At 38.9% G+C, this 21661-nt stretch overlaps 1 protein-coding gene across 1 annotated transcript; it reads right to left on the reverse strand.

The window, feature by feature from the left end:
- Positions 1-1768: 1768 nt before the first annotated feature.
- On the reverse strand, positions 1769-17803 carry LOC132061298 (uncharacterized). Its single transcript, XM_059454140.1, has 8 exons — positions 17456-17803; positions 4073-4166; positions 3818-3958; positions 3616-3740; positions 3276-3461; positions 3043-3141; positions 2516-2906; positions 1769-2430 (listed from the first exon to the last, which is right to left on the reverse strand). The coding sequence occupies exons 1-8, from the start codon at positions 17801-17803 to the stop codon at positions 1769-1771; spliced, it is 2046 nt and encodes a 681-aa protein (XP_059310123.1).
- Positions 17804-21661: the final 3858 nt, after the last annotated feature.

Genomic DNA, 21661 nt, shown 5'->3' on the forward strand with positions numbered 1-21661 from the left:
CAAATTCAAGTTCCAATCCACCAAAATCTACAAATTGGTCACATTTACCAAACCTTAATTAGAGCATTTAGAAATTGAATCTTAAGATAACACTTGCCTACCGAAATTTGACAGCATTTCCTATAAATGCTCTATCCCACCAAGTTCAACTTGGCCAATTTCAATCAACAACAATCCCGGAATTCAACTCAAGCAATTATCAACATCGCAACACTTTTATTCATAATAATATGTTCCATAAACATCCCGCACCGATGTTTTTCAACATACAACAACAATATCGCACTTCGTCCCAATCGAGTATAATCTTGTCAACAAACTAACAATATTATATACCATCTTTACATATATAAATCAGTCCATACACACGGCCACAACATGTTCAAGCAGGTCCATAAACACAATAGCTTCAACACAACACCGTATAACCCTTCTCCATAACTATTTTCGTTTTTTAAAACTTGCTAGACCTTAAAATAAACTCAACACAAGATATGGGATGAATAAAATACCTTATACTTGAAGAAACTCAGCCACATAAATTTTCTCCAACGCCACACTTGAGTAGAAGGAAGAACAATCACCTTTCGCGACTAGTTTGGCGAAATCTTAAATTCTCGATTTGTCGGACTATAATGTTTGGGAGAAATTTTGGAGAGGCTTCTAGGACTTTTGGAGATACTATTATGCTGAAAATATGAGACTTAGGGGGTCTTTTATAGCCTCCCTAGGTCAGTTTCACCGACCTCCTCGTGGGGCCCGCGGAGTTTTCTTTATTATTTTTGGCAGCTTAAGGTCTCTCTCTTAAAATGGTCATAACTTTTGATTCCGACATCGTGTGAGGGTCCACAACCTACCGTTGGAAAGCTAATTTAATTATCTACAACTTTTATTTCTGGGGGTTTTCCCAAATTCCAAACGTATCATACCGTTTTTGCCCCTCACTAAAGTCTGTGTCATCCGGAAACGTTTTCTTAAATCGTCTTTGGAGGGCTTACACTTTCGATCTTGGCTTATGGGTCCTTCTTAAGACTTGCTCAACTTCACATGTACTACCCATATATCTCTTTATATATGTCTTTTATAAAATCTAGATGGGTGGGCCCCACCTTGGCTTATGGTTACGAGAGGCTATCCTCGAGTGATCACGTTAACCGATTTACTTCCTACGCCCTCCAAATGCCATATATATACATTCTCATACTTAGATAATATAATCTTTATCCCCATCCCTTGTGTGAAAATTCCGCTTTTCTCGGCCTTCCGCATTATTTCCATGAACCGTTTTGCGAATTCCTCTTTTTACCCTTAAATACTTTTCTCAAACATTTCCATACTAATAATACTCGTAAACAATATTCATACCCACTTACACATTAAAATCATTTGGAAAATAGTCTTACTTTAATATCCCACCTATCATCAAAATGTCCGAACGCACCTAAGTCTCAAGTATAACAAAAGGACTATCGATCCAGTGCTGTAGTGTAGTATAACCATATGGACTGGTAAATCTTCGTAAGGACAGATGTTTCATAGTTTCTTAATAAAACAGTAGTCATCACAACATCTGCACCTTGACACTATGGATATATGTATTCTCTTGAGCACATCATCAACAGGTAACTTAATTTCTAAAATCTCCATAGCAGGAAGGAAAATTTGAAAGGAACACCTTTACTCCACAATCTTGTGAAATGCATAGAGTGTTCTCCATGTTTCCTTAGTTCATTCCATGCACTTTTAACTGTGAATTTGCCATTTGCAATCAACATCCACCAAGGGTTATCCTTGCTCGTGATCCTCGCACCATTTCCTGGTTGTATCTAATGTGATTCACCTGGTTCAAAGGAAGAATATCCTGCAATCTCTGAAAATTCCACCCTTTACCTGTCATGAAGTAGTTCAACTCATCAATATTAAGCTGGACAGGAACTACCTGTTTTAAACAACCTAATCTAGTCCAGTTGTCTTGCCACACATTGCATTCACCATTTCTGGGCTCCCACCAAATATGTTGATCAATCAAGTCCCTAGCTTCAAGCATTATTTTCCAAATTAGAGAGTTACCCTTCCATTGAGCTTCTATTGGTCTGTGCTTTTTACGGTACTTGTTCCAAATGAAAGTTGTCCACATAGAATTTTCTGTCCTGAACTTCCACCATAACTTGGCAAACAATGCCTTTGACACATCATATAATGATCTAAAAGAAAAACCACCCTTCTCTTTTGGAAGACAAACCTTAGCCCATGAAACCCAATGCTTGCTTCTTCCCTCTTCCTTGTTGGACCAGAAAAATCTAGCAAATATCTTATGGAGCTCATTGATGGTGTGTTTAGTTGGCACTACTGCTGATAGTAAGTATACATGAATGCTTTGTAAAACATTACTTATAAGCACAACCTTCCCACCATATGATAGCAGCTTCCCTTTCCAGTTTTGCAATTTATTCTTCACTTTCTTTATTAGATCAATTATAAAACACTTTCTTTCTTTTGGCATGAAAAATGGGACAGCCCAAATACTTCAATGGGAATGAGTCTCTTGAAAAACTAGTGATTTGCTCCACTTGCTGATATAGATTATTAGCCACCTTATGAAACCTGTAGAAAGCACTTTTCTCTTTATTGATCAATTGGCCAGAAAGTTCCTCATATTGTTGTAATACTTGCATTACTTTCTGAAGGGAATCTTTCTCTGCTGATGTGAATATGATTGTATCATCAGCATAAGACAGGTGATTTATGTTGTGACTCCATTTAGGCATCCCATAACAAACATAACTAGAATCTTCAAACAAAGCATTCAAAGCTCTAGATAGCACCTCAGCTGATATGATAAAAAGGTCAGGTGAAAGAGGGCCACCTTGCTTAACCCCTTTAGTTGAGTGAAAAAAACCTATTGCCTGCCCATTGAACAAAATAGAATACTAGTTGTTGGCTAGCAGTCTTCATATTTGATCAATGAATTGCTTCTCAAATCCCATCTTATGCAAAAACTCTAGTCAAGAAATTCCAGGATACTCTATCATATGCTTTTACCATATCCAACTTAATGACAACATTTGCAGGTTTACCCCTCTTTCTAATATCTGTCACAATCTCATGAGCTAGCAGCACATTCTCAATGATGCTGCTTCCCTGACAAAACCAAATTGATTGCTAGAAATAAAGGATGGCAATACATTTTCAAGCCTATCATACACCACTCTTGATATGATCTTGTCTATAAAGTTACTCAGACTTATAGGTCTAAGATATGAGTAAGTTTGCACCATCTCCTTCTTTGGAAGCAAAACCAGATTTGTGTGAGTGATGGATTTAGGAAGCGTTTGTCCCTTAAAGAATTCAACCACCATTCTGTACACATCAACCCTTATAATATCCCAACATGACTGATAAAACTTCCCAGAGAAACCATCAGAACCACTTGCACTTGTCCCATTAAGATTGAATACTGCCTACTTGACTTCCTCTAAGATTGGAATCTTACACAAAGACTCATTAGTCTGCTGATTTATAAGCTTAGGAACATGATCAAGTAGAGTGCTTTGGGAATGCGCAGCACGCGAAAATTGGAGCACGATAAAACGCGGTCCTCGGCGACCATTTTACCTCATCCTTTAACCAGACACCATCAGAACTTTGAATTCTTTTGATCATCAACTTTTTCCTTCTGCCCTTTACTAGATTATGGAAGAATCTAGTATTTCTATCACCTTCGGCAAACCAATCTAATCCTGCTTTTTGCCTCTTATATTCCTCCTCATAATGTAGATATATTTTATGTTTCGATTGAGCACATTGAAGGACACACCTGTGCCAGCAGAAGGTGTTTCTTCAAATAGTTCTTCCTTTACTCTGACAATCTCCTCTCTGATAATTAGTTGTTTAAATATGTCACCATATACTTCCCTACTCCAACTGGATAAGACACCCTTCATCCTTTTTAGATTGACTTTAAAGTTGATGAAAGGATCAAGATGATCATAAGAGATTCAATTTTGCTTAACAATATCATGAAAAGTGGCATGATCTGTATAGAAATTCAGGAACTTGAAAGGTCTAGTACCATTGGATGAAGTTGAACCATAAGAACATAAAAGAGGTGCATGATCTGAACCTGTTCTTGCCAAATGCTCAACTTCTATATTACCTAGCCAATGCTGAACTTGTGAATTAAACAGTATTCTATCAAGTCTTTCAAAAATATATTCATTATTAGTTCTACCATTTCCCCAAGTAAAAGGACTACCCTTGAAATGTACTTCCTCCAATTTACATGAGTTGATACAAAAAGCAAAATCCTATGCATTATTCATATCTACAGGAAGACCCCCAATCTTTTCTTCTTGATTCAACACAACATTTATCACCACCCAATTTAACAAAGTCGCGCGGGCACTTACCTATCCTACCTTGGTAGGCGAATGTTACACCTCGTAGTTTCGACCATTGAGATTCGTTAGGTGTTAGTTGTCCTAATTGTGGAAACTAAGGTTATCTTCTAGGATATATGAGATTATATGTTCCATTATTACGGTTATGGGGATTTAAGCTCATGAAATAAGCAATGGAAGGATTTGAGAACAAGCAAATTAAGGAATTGAGTTTGTCAGAACTTTGGGAAAACTTGGCAAACTTTTGGACAGAATTTTGGCCCAACTTGGGAGAGGTATATCTCCTAGAATATGAGAAGTTTTGGTGTGTTTCTTTTTTCTAAATTGAAGTTCATCGAGTCTAGTTTCCAATGCAACAAACCGTTAGTCAATGCGACATTGAAGTAAAATGTTATGGGTGTCTTATGACAGACTGTTCGAGCAGAACTTTTTGACGAACCAGTTTGACGGACCGTAGAAATTTCTGCGGCTCGTCAAATTGAATCTTCCGCCGCAAAACTGTCACAGTGAAACGCACACGCAAGTATATATGGTCGTACAAGTAATATAGACTGTTAAGTCCAGATATCGATCCCACAGAGACTTAGATTCTACTGTTAAACTAATTCGAATTCGGATGAAACTATTCAAGAAAGTGAAAATCAAGATGGTTATTATGTAACCTAAAACCGAAAAGTAAACAATTTGTAGTGGGTGTTTTTCTTATCGGGAATATCTTGACAAAGATTGTAAGAATTATCGTATGAGAGAAAGATCTAGGGTCATGGCTTTCGACTAATCCCGGTTGATCTTCGCACAATTTTCACCTATCTCATTTCGGGTTACTAGTTGACGGTTAATTATGCTTTATGATATTCTCTCGAACTACTCACAAGCCTCTAGATGTTATCGTAACGCCTATATCTCTATGGTCATTAGAGGTAACAAGTGAACGCATTTATTTCTCGTATTCAACTAAGTAGGGCTACGGGGTATATCTCTATCCTCATGAACGAAACGATTAAATCGAACAAACTCTATTTATTCTTATTACGTACGTGAATTCCCTTTCTCAAGTTCAATTCGCGCACTACGTATAGTGTTCAACTATTAGCCGCATAATCAAACAATTAAGATCAAGAATAAATAAGCAACCCAAAATATGAAAAATCAATAGATAATAATTGTCATCAAATCAACTTTCAAGTCTTTCGCCACAACCCTAGAATTAAGAAGTTTAGCTACTCACGATTCGTTCATAGACAAAAGAATTCATGAATAATCTAGGGTTGAAAAAGATGAAAAATAAAAGAAACCTAGAGAGAGAAAAAGAGAACGGTGGCTTACAAATCCTTGAATAAATCCCAGCACACGTTCTCAGCAACATAAAATGTCTATATATAGTCTAGGGTAAAAATAAAATATAAGGAAACCAAATCCTAGTCGAATCGGGAGAACCGCGCAGAGTTCCGCTTTCCTTCCGCGATGCGGAAGAAAAGCACAATGTTCTGAGGCCTCCCGCTTTCCTTCCGCGATGCGGAAGGATAGCCGTTCTCGGTTCCGCTTTTCTTCGCTACGCGCGGATGAAAGCGAGACCTTCAGTTCAATTTTTTTTTTCCTTTTAATTCATCACTTGTGGTCTTCGACTCGTCACCTCGTGTAATCATCATATGCTCCAAAATCAATCACTTTTAGCCCGATTTTCCATCGTTTGCCTTCATCGTACCTATACACATGAAATATGACGACATAAGTTCAAATACGACAATTTCATCATAGATTAAGCGACAAAAGTCATAAGAGTAGGATGTAAAATGACACAAAACATGATATTTGTGCCAAATATCAGCCATGTTTGGTTGGGCAGTTTGATGGAGCATTTTGACGGCCCGTCAAAGTGGGCGCAGGATTGCGCGACGGGATTTTAAGTTACGCTTTATATATTTCATTTCACTTCATTTGGGCATTTCATTTTCTCAAATCAGATCCAAGAGCTCTCCAAAAACCCTCTCTTCAACTCCATAAACTAATCTAAGCCAAATCCAAGAGAATTAAGAGATTCAAGTGCTAAGAAGCTTGCTAGGGCTTGTGGAACTCAAGTTTTCCTTGGGTATTGATGTTAAGGTTTATCACTTTGGTGAAGTAAGTTGATCCAAGACTTTTTCTTGTGTGATTAAGGTAAGATTTCACATCTTTTACATATGGTTAAGGTTGTTTGATTGTTATGCCATGTGGGTAAAGGAAGAAAAGTGGAAATAGAGTTCAAGTATGAACTTGGAGATATTATGAGCCATAGGTTAACTTGAATTGAAATTCTTGGCATGTTAAGAGTATAATCTTGTTGTGGATGTTATAGATAATGTTGAGGAAATATTGTATGTAAGCATATATGGTGTTGTGATATTGCCATTGTTATGAATGATCATGAAAAGGAGTTTTGGGATTGGATGATGCTTAACTTGAATGCAATCTCTTGATTTTGGTATTGTTGATAATGTCATTGTTGATTGGGAGTTGTTTTGGAATTTGGTAGAAGTAGATGAAATAGGGGAAATGCTGCCCAATTTTCGCTAGCTTACGAATTATACTCGTTTGAACTTAAGGGTGCCTTTGAAGCCTAACCTTGGGATGAACCCTCTTAAATGTAGATTTCTCGGGCTTTGGAGGTGAACATTAAGTAGTTAAGAAGACATAAAGGTATGTAAGGCTAACCCTTATTTCTTAAGGCATGATCCAATTGATGTATACCTTCATGTGAAATCCATAGTATCTTCCATGATGATTTCATTCTTAGAATCACTAAAGCTCATGATCTTGATATTCTCACGATACCATTGGTCCCATCCTATGATAGTTGATCCTTTAAGGAAGGATATAATGAAAATAATGGTGATGATGATGATGTTGAGGACGTGTATGTGCTCCTATGTATATATATATATATATATATATTAACGTATGACTTCTAAGAACACCAAGCTTATATGGCCGGGTATGATATCTATCGTGCTCACACTATTGCAGTTGGGTACGGATGACACTGAGCCTTGGTAGGGCCAGATATGTATAACACTGAATCTTATCATGGTCGGGTATGATACTACTAAATGTATAAATGTATGAAATGGAAGTTTCTCATTAGAAAGAGGGTAAGTAAATATGACGAATGGCACTAGAGGTATAATAGTTCTTTCATTCTATGGCTTTTCTATCTTATGTTATTTCTTATGCTTCCATTATGTTATTGATTATGCTTTACATACTCAGTACATTCTTCGTACTAACGTTCTTTTGTTTATGGACGCTGCATCATGCCCCAGGTGGACAGGGAGATAGACTTGACCCATAGACTGCTTGTTCAGAGACTGCATCGAGGAGCTCCATTTGATTCAGAGCTGCAGCTATTCGTACTATTCTTTTGTGTGTATGTATGGGCATGGCGGGGCCCTATCCCGTCCTTATGATGATATTCATACTCTTCTTAGAGGCTCGTAGACAGTCATGTATAGTGGATGTCTTTTGCCTTATCGGTTCACGTTTTGATATACTATTTTGTTAGCCTTGTCGGCTTGTGTTTATGTGTAAGGGCTTAGTTGTTGGCGTTGATATATAAAGGTGTTTTAGCCGTTGAAAATGGCATTTTTGAGGCATAGAATTGTTAATAGGCTATGTGGCTCACCTATAGATGAATGTGAATGTATGATGAGAGGTGCCCGGTGGGTTAGCTCCGGTGCCGCCACGTCTCCTCGGTTCGGGTCGTGAAGTGATATCGAGCGCTTTCGTCCTAGGGTGTGTCTACGAGCCGTGTCCAGTAGAGTCTTATTTATGGGTGTGTTGCATGCCACACTTATAAACAAGAGGCTGCGGGCATTTTAGGAATGAATGACCTTCTTTCTTCATAAGATCGTGCGGTAGAGCCATAATATAAGGATTTCTTTTCCTTTAACTGTGTGGTATGTATTTCAGAAATTCCTGTAAAGAGGAAAGCTACGGCAGCCCAAAAGGGCAAGACAGTGGCAGAAAAGTGAGCTAAAAGAGTACCGCCAACGATTATAGAGGAAGGTGAGTCCCAGAATATGGTTCAATCTCAGTTCTCTCACTCGTTGCCTATTTCTGAGGAGTATGAGGGAGCCTCAGCCCCAGCTCCAGCACCCCCAGCTCATCCACCAAAGGTTTCGGGCCAAGAGATGAAAGAGGCCATTTAATTGTTGACTCAATTGGTTGCCACTGTGCCCAGCGGCAAGGTATGGGTCATGGTGATAGGGAGGTTAGTGCAAGAAAGCATGATTTTATTGGCTTGAACCCTCCGGAGTTCTTCGGGTCAAAGCCGGATGAGGACCCTTAAAACTTTATTAATGGAATGTTGAGGACACTTCGGTTAATGCATGCTTCCGACGTTGAATCGGTGGAGTTAGCATCGTATAGGTTGTGGGATGTTGCGGTTCATTGGTATATGGTGTGGTTGTCTTCTAAGGGAGTTAATGCACTTCCCCCGGTATGACAAGAATTTGTTGATACTTTCCTTCGACATTACTTGCCCCAAGAGGTTCGGCGGGCTAGAGCCGACAAGTTCTTGAATCTTAGGCAAGGAAGTATGAGTGCCTTAGAGTATAGTCTCCGCTTCAATTCTTTGGCTAGGTATGATCCGGCCATGGTAGCAGATATGGGTGATCGAGTGCACCGATTTGTGAGTGGCTTAAGGCCACATTTGATGGATAAGTGCTTGACTGCGTTCCTTCAGGACAATATGGATATTTCTCGCATTCAAGACCATGCCCAGAATTTAGAGGAAAGCCAACAATCGCAAAGAGGGTGAGCGTGAGCTTGACAGAGGTTATCACAAGAGGGCTAGATCTTCGGGTCCGATTGGTGAGCTTAAAGGAGGGCAAAGACAGCAATTTTCTAGGCATTCAGGCCATTCCATGACTAGTGTGCCTCCACGGTTTACCGGCCAGAGATTTGATGGATCCACTCACTCTGGGCCGAGTCAGAGTTTTAGGGCTTCGGGTTCTTATTTCAGAGGCGACTCGAGTCAGGCAAGGCCACCCATGCCACGATGTTCTCAGTGCAGGAAGTTACATTGGGGCCAGTGTCGATTAGGCTCGGATGTTTGCTATACATGTGGTCACCAAAGCCATATATGCGTGACTACCCCCTCGATTGGTGGTAGGGGTAGGGTCCAGACTTCAGGGTCGGCAACCGGGTCTTCATCATCTATACGCCCTCCGGGGCAAGGTTGCGGACACCGCCCGGCCCGTGGTAGAGGTAGAGGAGTAGCTCCCGCCCCTAGTATCCAAGACCGTATTTATGCATTAGCCGGGTGACAGATTCGAGTCTCCCCCCCGAGGTCCACACGGCTGTGCACATTATCGTATTTTCTCATGATGTATATGCTTTGATAGATCCGGGCTCCACATTGTCATATGTTACTCCTTATATTACTGGGCGAATTGGGCTGAAACCGGAGTCAATTAAACCATTTGAAATATTTACACCCGTTGGTGAACCGGTAATAGCTAACCGAGTATATAAAAATTGTATAGTTGTGATTTGTAATCATCGTACTATGGCTGATTTACATGAGTTGAAAATGGTGGACTTTGATGTTATTATGGGCATGGATTGGTTGGCTTCTTGCTATGCCAATGTCGATTGTAGAACGAAGATGATTCGCTTTCAATTTCCTGGAGAACCAGTTTTGTAATGGAAGGGAAATACGACATCTCCGAGAGGTAGGTTTATTTCCTATCTCAAGGCAAGGAAAATGATTGCAAAAGGTTGTATTTACCATTTAGTCCGGGTTCAAGATATAGAAGCCGAATCGCCGACTCTTCAATCTGTCCTAGTAGTGAATAAGTTTCCAAATGTATTCCCGGATGAGCTTTCAGGCCTTCCTCCAAAGCGGGAGATTGATTTTGCTATTGATGTGCTACCGAATACTAAACCCATATCTATTCCTCCTTCTAGAATGACTCCCACAGAGTTGAGACAATTAAAGGAGCAATTGAAGGACTTTCTTGAGAAAGGCTTCATAAGGCCTAGTTCATCCTCGTGGGGAGCACTCGTGTTGTTTGTGAGGAAGAAAGATGGCTCCTTGCAAATGTACATTGACTATCGTCAACTGAATAAGGTGACGATCAAGAATAAATATCCACTTCCAAGGATTGATGATTTATTTGATCAGTTGCAAGGTGCCAGATGGTTTTCAAAAATAGATTTGAGATCCGGGTATCATCAGGTGAGAGTTACGGAGGAAGATATTCCTAAGACGGCCTTCAGAACAAGATATGGTCATTTCGAGTTTCGGGTAATGTCGTTTGGGCTAACTAATGCACCGGCAGTATTCATGGATTTAATGAACAATATGTTCAGGCCTTTCTTAGATTTATTTGTGATTGTGTTCATTGACGATATCTTGGTATATTCTCGGTCCGAGGCAGAACATACGGACCATTTACGTACTGTCCTTAGAGTTCTCCAAACTCAAGAGCTATTTGCAAAATTTTCGAAGTGCGAGTTTTGGTTGAATTTGGTGACCTTTTTGGGACATATTATTTCAGCCGATGGTATTCGGGTAGATACCCAAAAGATTGAGGCTGTGAAGACTTGGCCAAGGCCTACAATGCCTACGGAGGTTGTAGTTTTCTGGGCTTAGCAGGTTATTACAGGAGGTTTGTAGAAGGCTTTTCTTCTATGTCTGCACCACTCATGAAGTTAACCTAGAAATTAGCTAAATTTGAATGGACGGATGCTTGTGAATGTAGTTTTCAAAAGTTAAAGAATAGATTAACTCTCGCCCAAATTCCGACACTTCCAGAGGGATCGGAAGGCTATGTTGTCTATTGTGATGCTTCAGGCGTTGGATTAGGGTGTGTGTTGATGCAACATGGTAAGGTGATTGCGTATGCTTCAAGGTAGTTGCAAAAACATGAGAAAAATTATCCAACCCATGATCTTGAGTTAGCTGCGGTGATTCATGCATTGAAGATGTGGAGACACTATTTGTATGGTGTCCATGTGGATATCTATACGGATCACAAGAGCCTTCAGTATATTTTTAAGCAAAAAGAATTAAATTTACGACAACAGCGATGGTTGGAGTTGTTGAAAGATTATGATGTTAACATCCTATATCATCTCGGAAGGCAAACGTTGTGGCTGATGCTCTTAGCCATAGATCTATGGGAAGTTTATGTGATGTTCAGCTAGAGAAAAGAGAGTTAGCCGTCATTGTGCTTACCCTGGAATGGCTCTACAAATGTTCGCCTCCGCCGATGCGCAAGGAAAGGAGTGAACCTCGTTTAATACTCGCATCCATAAAAGAATGCGACGAAGTGTAGGTCGATGCACAAAACAACGGTATCGGTAGGTATCATAGGCCAACTAAGACTAGTTGACATATATAAAGATAATAAGGTAAAAGAAAACAAGTAAATGATAGAATACAAGTCATGCTTTCTACGTAATCACCGTTCATATCCAACCTTATGTTATAGCAACTAATCTCAATTGTTCTAACCATTCACATATATCAAACAAGTCTACTAGTACGATCCAAACAACGTAGTCTAACTCACAAACAGCCCAGAAGTATAACCAACACCATAACCAAGTCATAATCAACCAAGAAGTATAATCAAAGCAATGCAATATGAGGTTTGAATGCAATGCGATGCAATGCAATGCAATGCCTGTACTCCGATGGCGGAATACCTTCACGCCTCGGCAGCACAACCGATGGGGACCCAAGAAGTCCAAGAACCGTCACTCCGCACATAGCTCAGAGGACAAATATCTAAAAATCTCATAATATCAGTGTTCTATATCAGTCACTCCGCACACGTACCCAGAGATGACGCAATATCAATAATGTCTCTGAAGAATATCAGTCACTCCGCACACAGCCTAGAGATGACTCAGTATCCAATGCAATAATGTATGCAGTATGGATATGATGCCAGTACAATATCAACGAATCATATCAACCAATCGTGCCACGCAGGGGCACACAAGTAATATCATCATCAAGGCAACAAGATAAACCACAATGGAGTCACAACTCTCAGTTGTACTGATAATCAAATCTCACAATGTCGTAGTCACCAATGTTTCCTTCTCATTTCTATGATCAGTACCAATCACAAAGCCTAACAATTTAGTATAAGTATTTCCATCTCGGTCATTCCGTATCACACAGCCTAGAATAACCTGTCATCCCGTGTCACAAGCCTAGGATGACTCAATAATCTATATGCCATGAATATGAGTATGAATATGGAACCATGCATGTACAATCCAGGAACAATATCAAGTTCAATCCGTGCCAAACATAGTGCACCAATATCACTAATGATACACAACTATGCCATACAAAGTGCACCAATATCATCAACAATGATCCATAGAGTAATCATAATGAATCTCCAATTTCCATAACAATAAGGGTCAAATATTGTCACGACCCAACCCCGTAGGCCGTGACTAATGTCCGAATTGGACACTTATACGTACCCGACACCCAGAATTAGCATATTAACTCGCATAATCATAATTAATCACATATAGCCTCAAATAATGCATAATAGTCAACGTGAGTAGCATAAGCCGGCTAGGCTGTCAAAATGTACAGAATCTCAAAATATACACAGAGGCAAGCCGACTAGGCTGCCGCGGCGGGTGGACCGCCCAAAACATATAACACACACACATAGCTGTACAGATATAGCCATACCCACAGACATATCCACAGACCTCTAAACAGAGTAACAAAATCATATGACGGGACAGGGCCCCGTCGTACCCCTGAATAAATGTGTACATATGCATCGGAATAGCATATATACCAAATATAGGCTCCGGACGAAGGAGCACTCTCAGAAAGCAGAACGGGTGTCCTAGACGGGTGGATCACCAAGCTGAGCGTCAGTACCTGCGGGCATGAAACGCAGCCCCCGAAGAAAGGGGGTCAGTACGGAATATGTACTGAGTATGTAAAGCAGAAATACAGAATCATAATAATAACAAATTACAGAAAATAGATATGATATGCAAAATATCAAAATATTTATCAAAAATATAAATCATGCATAGGCTCTTAGAACGATGGTCGCCCGCCTGTCGATGGCACCATACCACATCATACTCCAGAAGGTTTCAAATCTCCGACACCCGACATATCATATCACATCACAAAAGCCGTACCCCCCGTAACGCCAAATATACACGGTACCCGGCCAAAGGGGACTCGGCGTACCGAAACACATCATACTCCGGAATATATCAAAGTGCGCACGAACATAACCGGCCCGGATCCGTGAAAGAAGTACTAACCATAATCACGAGCGGAGTCGTGAGTAACCATATGCATAAAATCATAATCATAACTCAGTAAATAAGTAAGAAACCCATATGCTGAAGTCAAAGTGAAAATAGTATTAAATTTTTCCCGAAAGTCATTAAGGATAGCATAGAGAAGCCGCGGGCCCCACGAACGGGTTCCGACCCCCATCCGAGCCCGACTACGAGAGTTAGGGGAGAGTTATGTCTTATGAACTTACCTATTATGTTTTGGGGCGTTCCGAGCTCGTATGCAAAAGTTACGGGCGTTTGAAGTTCGGGACCCTTTTTAATAGCAAAACTCTTTATAAGGCTTTGGAAATTCAATCTTTTGAAAACATAAGAACCTTAGTTTGGTTACATTAAAGAGTAGATCTTTAGGAACGGATAAAGTACGTAACTAAGCTCGGATTCTAAGAGTGAAATTACCCCGAGGCTCGGGTCATAGCCTAGTAGTACTAAGACATGCCAATGAATAGAAAGTAACGCCTTACATACCTTGTTCGCTCGCAAGCTAAGTCAAGTCTCAACTCTCGGCAACTCCAAGATCTACATAACGCCAAATATATTAACATTAGCCATACGCACTTAGGCATTCAATTCCAAGCGAACATTAAATTCTACAGAAATTTCGGCAGCATTTCCCCTGTAAATACACCAACCCCGAGATTTCAACTCGGCTAATTTCAACAACAACCAAACCAACAACCAAACTACAATCTCAATAATCAATTCACAATGCATTTCAACCTTACTAGTTCTTTCTACACGACTTTAACAACATACATAATATTCCAACAATATTCATAATATACTCATTTCGACCACTTACGTTCAAACTAATATCAACGTTTATACGTTCGATTACCAATCCAAATCCATTCGAACCATATACAAGAACACTTTAAGCAATTCATACAATATTTCAAACAACCCAAACATTGTCCCAACTCACCCGAATTGGTCTTCAAAACCCGAGAACAACATGATCTACATTCTTTCCTTCCAAATTCGTGAATTACTCTAATAATCCACACATTAACAATACAATTCTCATAAGTACAAAAATTACATAAAATCCACATAAATTTCCCAATCATCCCATAACTAACATAACATTATTTTGAGTCATCGAACTTGCATTTTCCTTATAAAATCCATAACGACGATAGCGGAAATACTAACGACGATTAGTTCATTCACAACTACACAAAGGAGGGCCATTCGGCCAACACCATAACTACACACAAAGATGATTTTCATTCTTTTCTTCACCCCACAACATTCAAATCATGCTAATTAACATTAATACCTTACTTCTACTCCAACTCACACACACACGGTCAAGACCTCATATTCACGGCCCAACCTCAACATCATTTCTATTATGAATTTCTTCCTTTTTAGCATACTACAACATATCTAAACCATGTATAGCACATAAAACAAGATTAAAACTCACCTTTCTTCTTCTTCTTCTTCTTAACTTGACCAAAGTTGGTAGATAGAGAAAACGAGTAAACTATCGTCCGAAACAACCACTCCACGTTACTTAGCACCCTTGAATTAGCAAGTTTGCTTGAGGAATTTATTTATTTTTATGGCTAAAATTTGATCTTGAATTTCAGAGGTGGCGAACCCTCTTTCTTTTCTTGCTCTCTCAAGTTTCTTGAGTTTTCTTGAAAATTCTAAGTGTGATAATGATCCACAAGATGACTAAGTCATCTTTTATTATGCCAATTATTCACCATCCATGTGGCCATGGCCCACACCTAAGGTGGCCGGCCACATGGTGTTTATTTCTCTTTTTTTTTTTGAATTTTCAAACTTTCCCAAAATAGCACACTTACTAAAAATGGAAAATTGCCTCCAAGTATTTCCTTAACATTTTCATGACATTAAAATCATACACAACTTAAGTCTTTAAGACACACAAAAGTCTCTACTTCACTTCTCGGGGTAGTCTTGTTCTCACTTATCGTAATTCACCCAAGTTGTCCCGTTGCTCAAAATACGGGATATAACAAATATCCTAAGATTGCTATACCAATAACAAGACGTACACTAAGTGCTAGTATCAATATCAAGTAATTTCGTCCATCCGTTTGACTCCCAATTCACAAACAATCCACCAATTATACACAACATACCAAACAAGGTCCTATGGAGTCTACAGGCCACAAGCCCGATCAAACAAGTCACAAGCAATACCAAACCCTAAGGCAACATCCAACCCAAACTTCATACCTGAAGGTTTACATGAATCTCCGATAATATTATCTAAACATACGCTTCGCTAGTCCAAGTCTCACCACAAAGGTAAGCCATAACCTACCTGGAACGCCGAACAGCAAATCACGAACCACGAAGTAATTCCTTTCCCTCATGGTGAGTCTCCACACAATCAAACTCTAATCAAATAAAGATTCTACGTAAGCATACGAGAAGAACGACACCCATATTGGTTAAATTCTATTTGGGTCAAGCCCGCTCTTTAATTTAGGAAAACGGGACTTAAGGGAAAAATGAAAATTTTATGATGAAAATACCAATTTTAACACCAATTAATCCAAACCCATCATTAAAATCAAAGGAATGTTCAACTAATCCTCAGAACCCTTTTTATATGAAAAACCCCCAATTTGGGTCTAAAAACCCTAATTTTGATTCAAGAATTTCTATGAAATAATCATGGGTTATTGATTACTAAGCATAGAAACATGATAATCTATCATAAACATCAACGATTTCATCATTAAACTCCATCTATTCATCAATTTCGTTTTTAACACTTTTTCTCCCAAAACCTATGGAAACCCTCTTTGATTCTAGTTATTACTAGGTTAGAATCATGCAATAATAAATTTTTGTCATCAAATCCATGCTTACTAGAGCTAACCCAACCAACAAATCAAGATTTTTTAACCAGAAGTTTATTTTAGAAGAAAACCCCAAAACCCACTCAGCCTTCATACTCTTAGGAAGAATCTTAGCATAGATTAATGATTAAGAGAAGTGAATAGATGATTCTAAGGTCAAGGATGTTACCCTTGTGAAGAACCAGTGAAAACCTTCTCAAAATCGCCTCCCCAAGCTTAGAGATATGAAAATGGAATAATGACTTAAGGTTGGGGCTTTTAAAACTTAAAAATAGCAGATTCTGCCCGTCGACTGCTTCGACGGCCACTCGGCCGCTTTGGCTGCCACCCGACTGCTTTGGCGACCCTCCGGCCGCTTCTGCGGCCTCCAGACACCAGAATTTTTCTAGTGTCTTCCAAACTTGGAATTATCACTCGGAACCATGTCTGAACCTCCCAAACACAAACTAAATATGCAGATATACATAAAAACGTGCTACGAACGCATTCGTGGCCTTGGAATTCCCATCGGAGGCCTCGTTGACCAAGTCAATCCTCGATACCTCAAAACTAACTTTCCAACCCAAGTCCCAAAATGCACCTGAGTGCATTGGGAACCAAACCAAATATGCGCACATGTTCTAAATGACCATCCGGACCTCTCAGAATTGACGGATTTCCGAAAAAAGTCCGTTTACCCAAAAGTCAATTTTGAGTCAACTTTTTTTCGATTTAAGCCCACTTTTCACAAAGTTCACTCGAATAAAATCTAAACACCCCGGGAAGCATGTCAATGGTCCCCTAGGGTCAAAAGTGAGCTAACCAAACTCGAAAAAGGGTCAAAAGTGTCAGAGATGCAATAACGACCAAACGGGTCATTACAAAATTTAAGTCTCCTCCAACCATCCATGGTAAAGTGATTGAATTGGACAGGTTATAAATGTTGTCCCACAACTCCAATCTATCAGTAGCATCACATTTAGCATAAACAAGAGAAGTGACAACAACCTGATTAAATTCTTGAAAAAACAATTTCAATGTCACCTGTTGACTAGAATCTAGTAGCACTTCCACCTCTATATTATCAGCTACAAAAATCCAAATCTTTCCATTACAGTTGGAAATTATAGAATGCATATGCAGCCTTCTTTTATACTTCTGAATTTGGCTATACTGTTGGAAAGGCTCCAGCAGTGCTATTAAGAAAAAACTATGATGTCTGTGAAGCATTGTTGACTTATGAAAGCCTTTCTGAGTCCTCACTGATCTAATATTCCAAATCAATGACTTAATCATCATTTAGAATTATGTTTAGCATCAACTCTCTTTGATAAACCCCTAGTAGGCTGTTGTTTCTCCACTATGACCTGCTTGCTACCTTTTTTCTGGCCCTTTGTAGCAGTTTTTGCAGCTGACTCACTTGGCTTGAGTACATTCTCCTTTAACACAGAGCAAGATGAATCACCCTCATCCTTGTTACTAACCACCTGTAAGCCTGTATAAAAATTCTTTCCATCCATTTCAATGTTATAGGACACCAAATCATGCAACATCTCGTTGGGTGAGGTTTTGCTTGGAACTGATGCATTCAGAGGAGATATATTTTCACAAATCACCATTGCCTTTTGCATTCCCTATACCACTATCTTGTGAAGACTGACAATGAGGAGTTTGATTGAGCAATAACATATTACTAGTAGCTTCTTTGAATACTTCCCCATCTTCAGGATTGACTGAACTATCCACTTCCATCATATTATCAACTTTTTCAAGATTAATGTTATTATTATTTTCAAAATTAGCATCCCTGTTGATGCTTTGCCTGTATTCATCCAACTCAGCTGTCTGCTTCTCTGAGGATACAACATTATCCTGCTAAGTTTCTGCATTAATCTTATTACCCTAATCACACACATCATTGTTATCTATCTTCATTCTTTGCTACATCAGTTCTTTGTTAAGAATCATCCTTCATATGTGTGTCTTTAATACCTTGAACCTCATCACTCATCTGAACCAGTATTTCCTTGTTCATAATCTCATGAGAAGAAACACATGTACCCTCCCCACACTGCTGAGTATCTAGTTGATCAAGACATTGCACAGGTGCTTCCACAACCACCTATTTGTTTGAGTGATCAGGGCCATCCAATTCATCTTTCTGCTCATCCTCATCATTACCTTGGTCACCAATATCATTAAGTGCCTCAAATTTGTTCTTTATTTCCACCTTGTTGTGCTCCAGCTCCATTTGAGCCTTCTCACTATGTACTTTAGGAATATTACTCTGCTGCTTTTGAGAGTTGCCAGGATCCACTTCCATTGATACCATATTACTATTATTCCCAACCTTTGGCAAGAAATTCTATTAAAAATACCTCTGATGATACTTAGATGGGAATCTCCTAGGTTTATGACCCTCTTGATATTTATCATCTTGAGTAACAGCATTTGAGGTACTCTCTTCCACATGGGACTTTAATTCAGGATGCAACACTCGACACTCATTAGTATAATGACCCTGTAGCATACATTCTGTACAATATTTTGGCAACACATCGTATTGGATCTTTACTTTCTCCAATCATACTTCTTTTGTATCCTTATCCTCCAATTCCATGGTCATAGATTTTGGTAGATCTTCTAACAAATCAACTAGCACCTTTACGCTTGCATAGCTAGGCCCAGTTTTATTGATTGTAGCCATGTCAAGTTGTAATGGTCTACCAACCGCTGAAGCCAACGTAAACAAAGCTTTCTTAACAAAGAATGTAGGCAACAAATTTGGAAAAGAGATCCAAGCTATAGCTTTCGTCGATTCCTTATCAATCTTAAAGTTTGAATCATAAATCAATGGTCTCATTTGGTACGTAAAACCATCCTTCGACTTCAAATAATGGGCACCTTTCTATGTTAAAGTAACGAAATCTTCCATGAGACTAACGAAATCTTTCATAAGACTTAACCTAATTAGGATATGCCGATGCCTAGCTAGGCCAACAGTTAATTTACCTTTCACTCCATATTGTTGTGGAAGAATCGTACGTAATTACTCCAATTTTAGCCATTCATGAGCAAATTTTCCCACAACAGCATATTGCAGATTCTCCAAAATCTCCATGTGCTTAACTTTTGCTGTTGTCCACTTGACCATAGGGATACCATTAACGTATGTAATCTTCTTGAGTGGAATAGAATCATAAACTTGTGTCTACATGTCACCATTGTTGATAGTTAGGGTTTGAGCATAGTTAGGGTTTGCATGGGAGGAGGCGGGTTAATATGGGTTGTTACGGGTGAAGTCCAATTAGGAAGAGGTGGATAGTGAGTAGAGGAGGAGATTGGGGTAGGCTGACCAGCCGCCGTTGGCTGGCCAATGGCTGCATTGGCCACGGTGAGTTAATGGTAGGCTAGGCTTTGCATGAAAATTTAGGAGAGAGAAGAGAACTTTTTTTTTTCTGCCCTGCGAATCCTAACTCATGCCTTGCAATTTTTTTTTTTTTGTACTGAGCCTGGGTTCGAACCCAGAACTTCTGGGTGTTAAGTGAAGGGCAAATATTAAAGAACACCCCAAAAGAAGGGCAATCCGCACAAAAAAATGAAAATTTTAAGTTTCTTATGAAATTGATCTAAAATCAAGGGAACTCTACATGGTGTAGAGAACATTATGAGTTATTTATATTTAGTAGTTACACTTTATTTTAATTACATCTCATAGCTAAATCTTGTATTTCAATTACACATGATAACTAATATTCCCCTGCATCAAAATTACTCCACTGTATCCAATCTTTTCCCTCAACCTCTCTCTCTTCTCCCTCAACTCTTTCTCCTTTCAACAATGGATTTCTCTTCTTCTTTCAACAATGGAACATATCTTGAGCTAAATAATGTTTAGTATCATTTCTTTTTATTTTACTGCTTTATAGACCGAAGATCTCCCCTGCTTTATAGATCGAAGATCGTTTACAACAATCAAATTAGATCTATCGATTCAACTACACGATTCAGATCTCAACTCTACAAAATATTTTCTATTTCGATCTACAGATCTCTTCTTCTAATACATTAATGAGTTCCTTTTTCTCACATAGCCACCACCTCCACTGCCACCGCTCAGATCTGAGTGTAAAATTGTGTTTCTTTTATTTCTTGTGTTGAATACATAGAAAGAAATGGTTTCTGGTTGGATCCTTACCGGACAACGGAACCATTGCCGGTGATGAAACTCCGACGGTGTATTTTAAGATCTAAGTGTATTATTTCTTATATCTCAAATCTGAGTGCATTTTATTTCTTTGTATCTCAAATCCGTGAGTGTATTTTTTTCTTGTATCTCAGATTTGATTGTATTTCAGTGTATTCGTTATTTTGTTAATGTAAAATAGAGTGTTTCTTTTATGTATTTTTCACTTGTATTTTGAAAGAGATTTTTTTGTATACAAATGAATACAGTGAATTTTCAATACATCTGAATATCCTTGTATTTTTTTGCATTTATTTGAATACAACAGAATTTAAATACAATAAGTTGAATACAATGTAAAAGTATTAAGAATGAATACAGCTGAATTGAATACATCTGAATTAAATACAGCGAAATACAACCGAGTTTCAATACATATTACTATAGCGACGAAATGTAATTAGCAAAAGTGTAGCTATGCCTAAAAAAAAATCCCAAAGTATAGTCATTTGTGTAAGTTGCCCTAAAATCAATCACATTGGGTCCATGCTCAGCACGAGCTTTAAATTATCTAGTATATTTAATAGGGCAATTTGCAGGATTGCCCTTCGCTGGGGGTGGTCTTTAATTTTTACCCTCAAAATGGTGGTCTTTAAATTTTGCCCTTCAGGCAGAATTTACATGGCACAAACAGAATTTCTGCCCATGCAAATTCTGCCTCTGCGGCCCCAGAATTTCGCGGGGCAGATTTCTAAAATTTGTCTTGCGAATTTTTTTTTCACTGAGTTGGGGTTCGAACCCACAATCTCGGGGTGTTAGGCACGGGATAAAACTTAAAGACCACCAATTTGAAGGACAAAAATTAAAGACCGCCCCAAATGAAGGGCAATCCGCCCAAGAAA

The sequence above is a fragment of the Lycium ferocissimum genome, chromosome 6 (genome assembly GCF_029784015.1).
Source record: "Lycium ferocissimum isolate CSIRO_LF1 chromosome 6, AGI_CSIRO_Lferr_CH_V1, whole genome shotgun sequence".
In the NCBI taxonomy this organism is placed as follows: Eukaryota; Viridiplantae; Streptophyta; class Magnoliopsida; order Solanales; family Solanaceae; genus Lycium; species Lycium ferocissimum.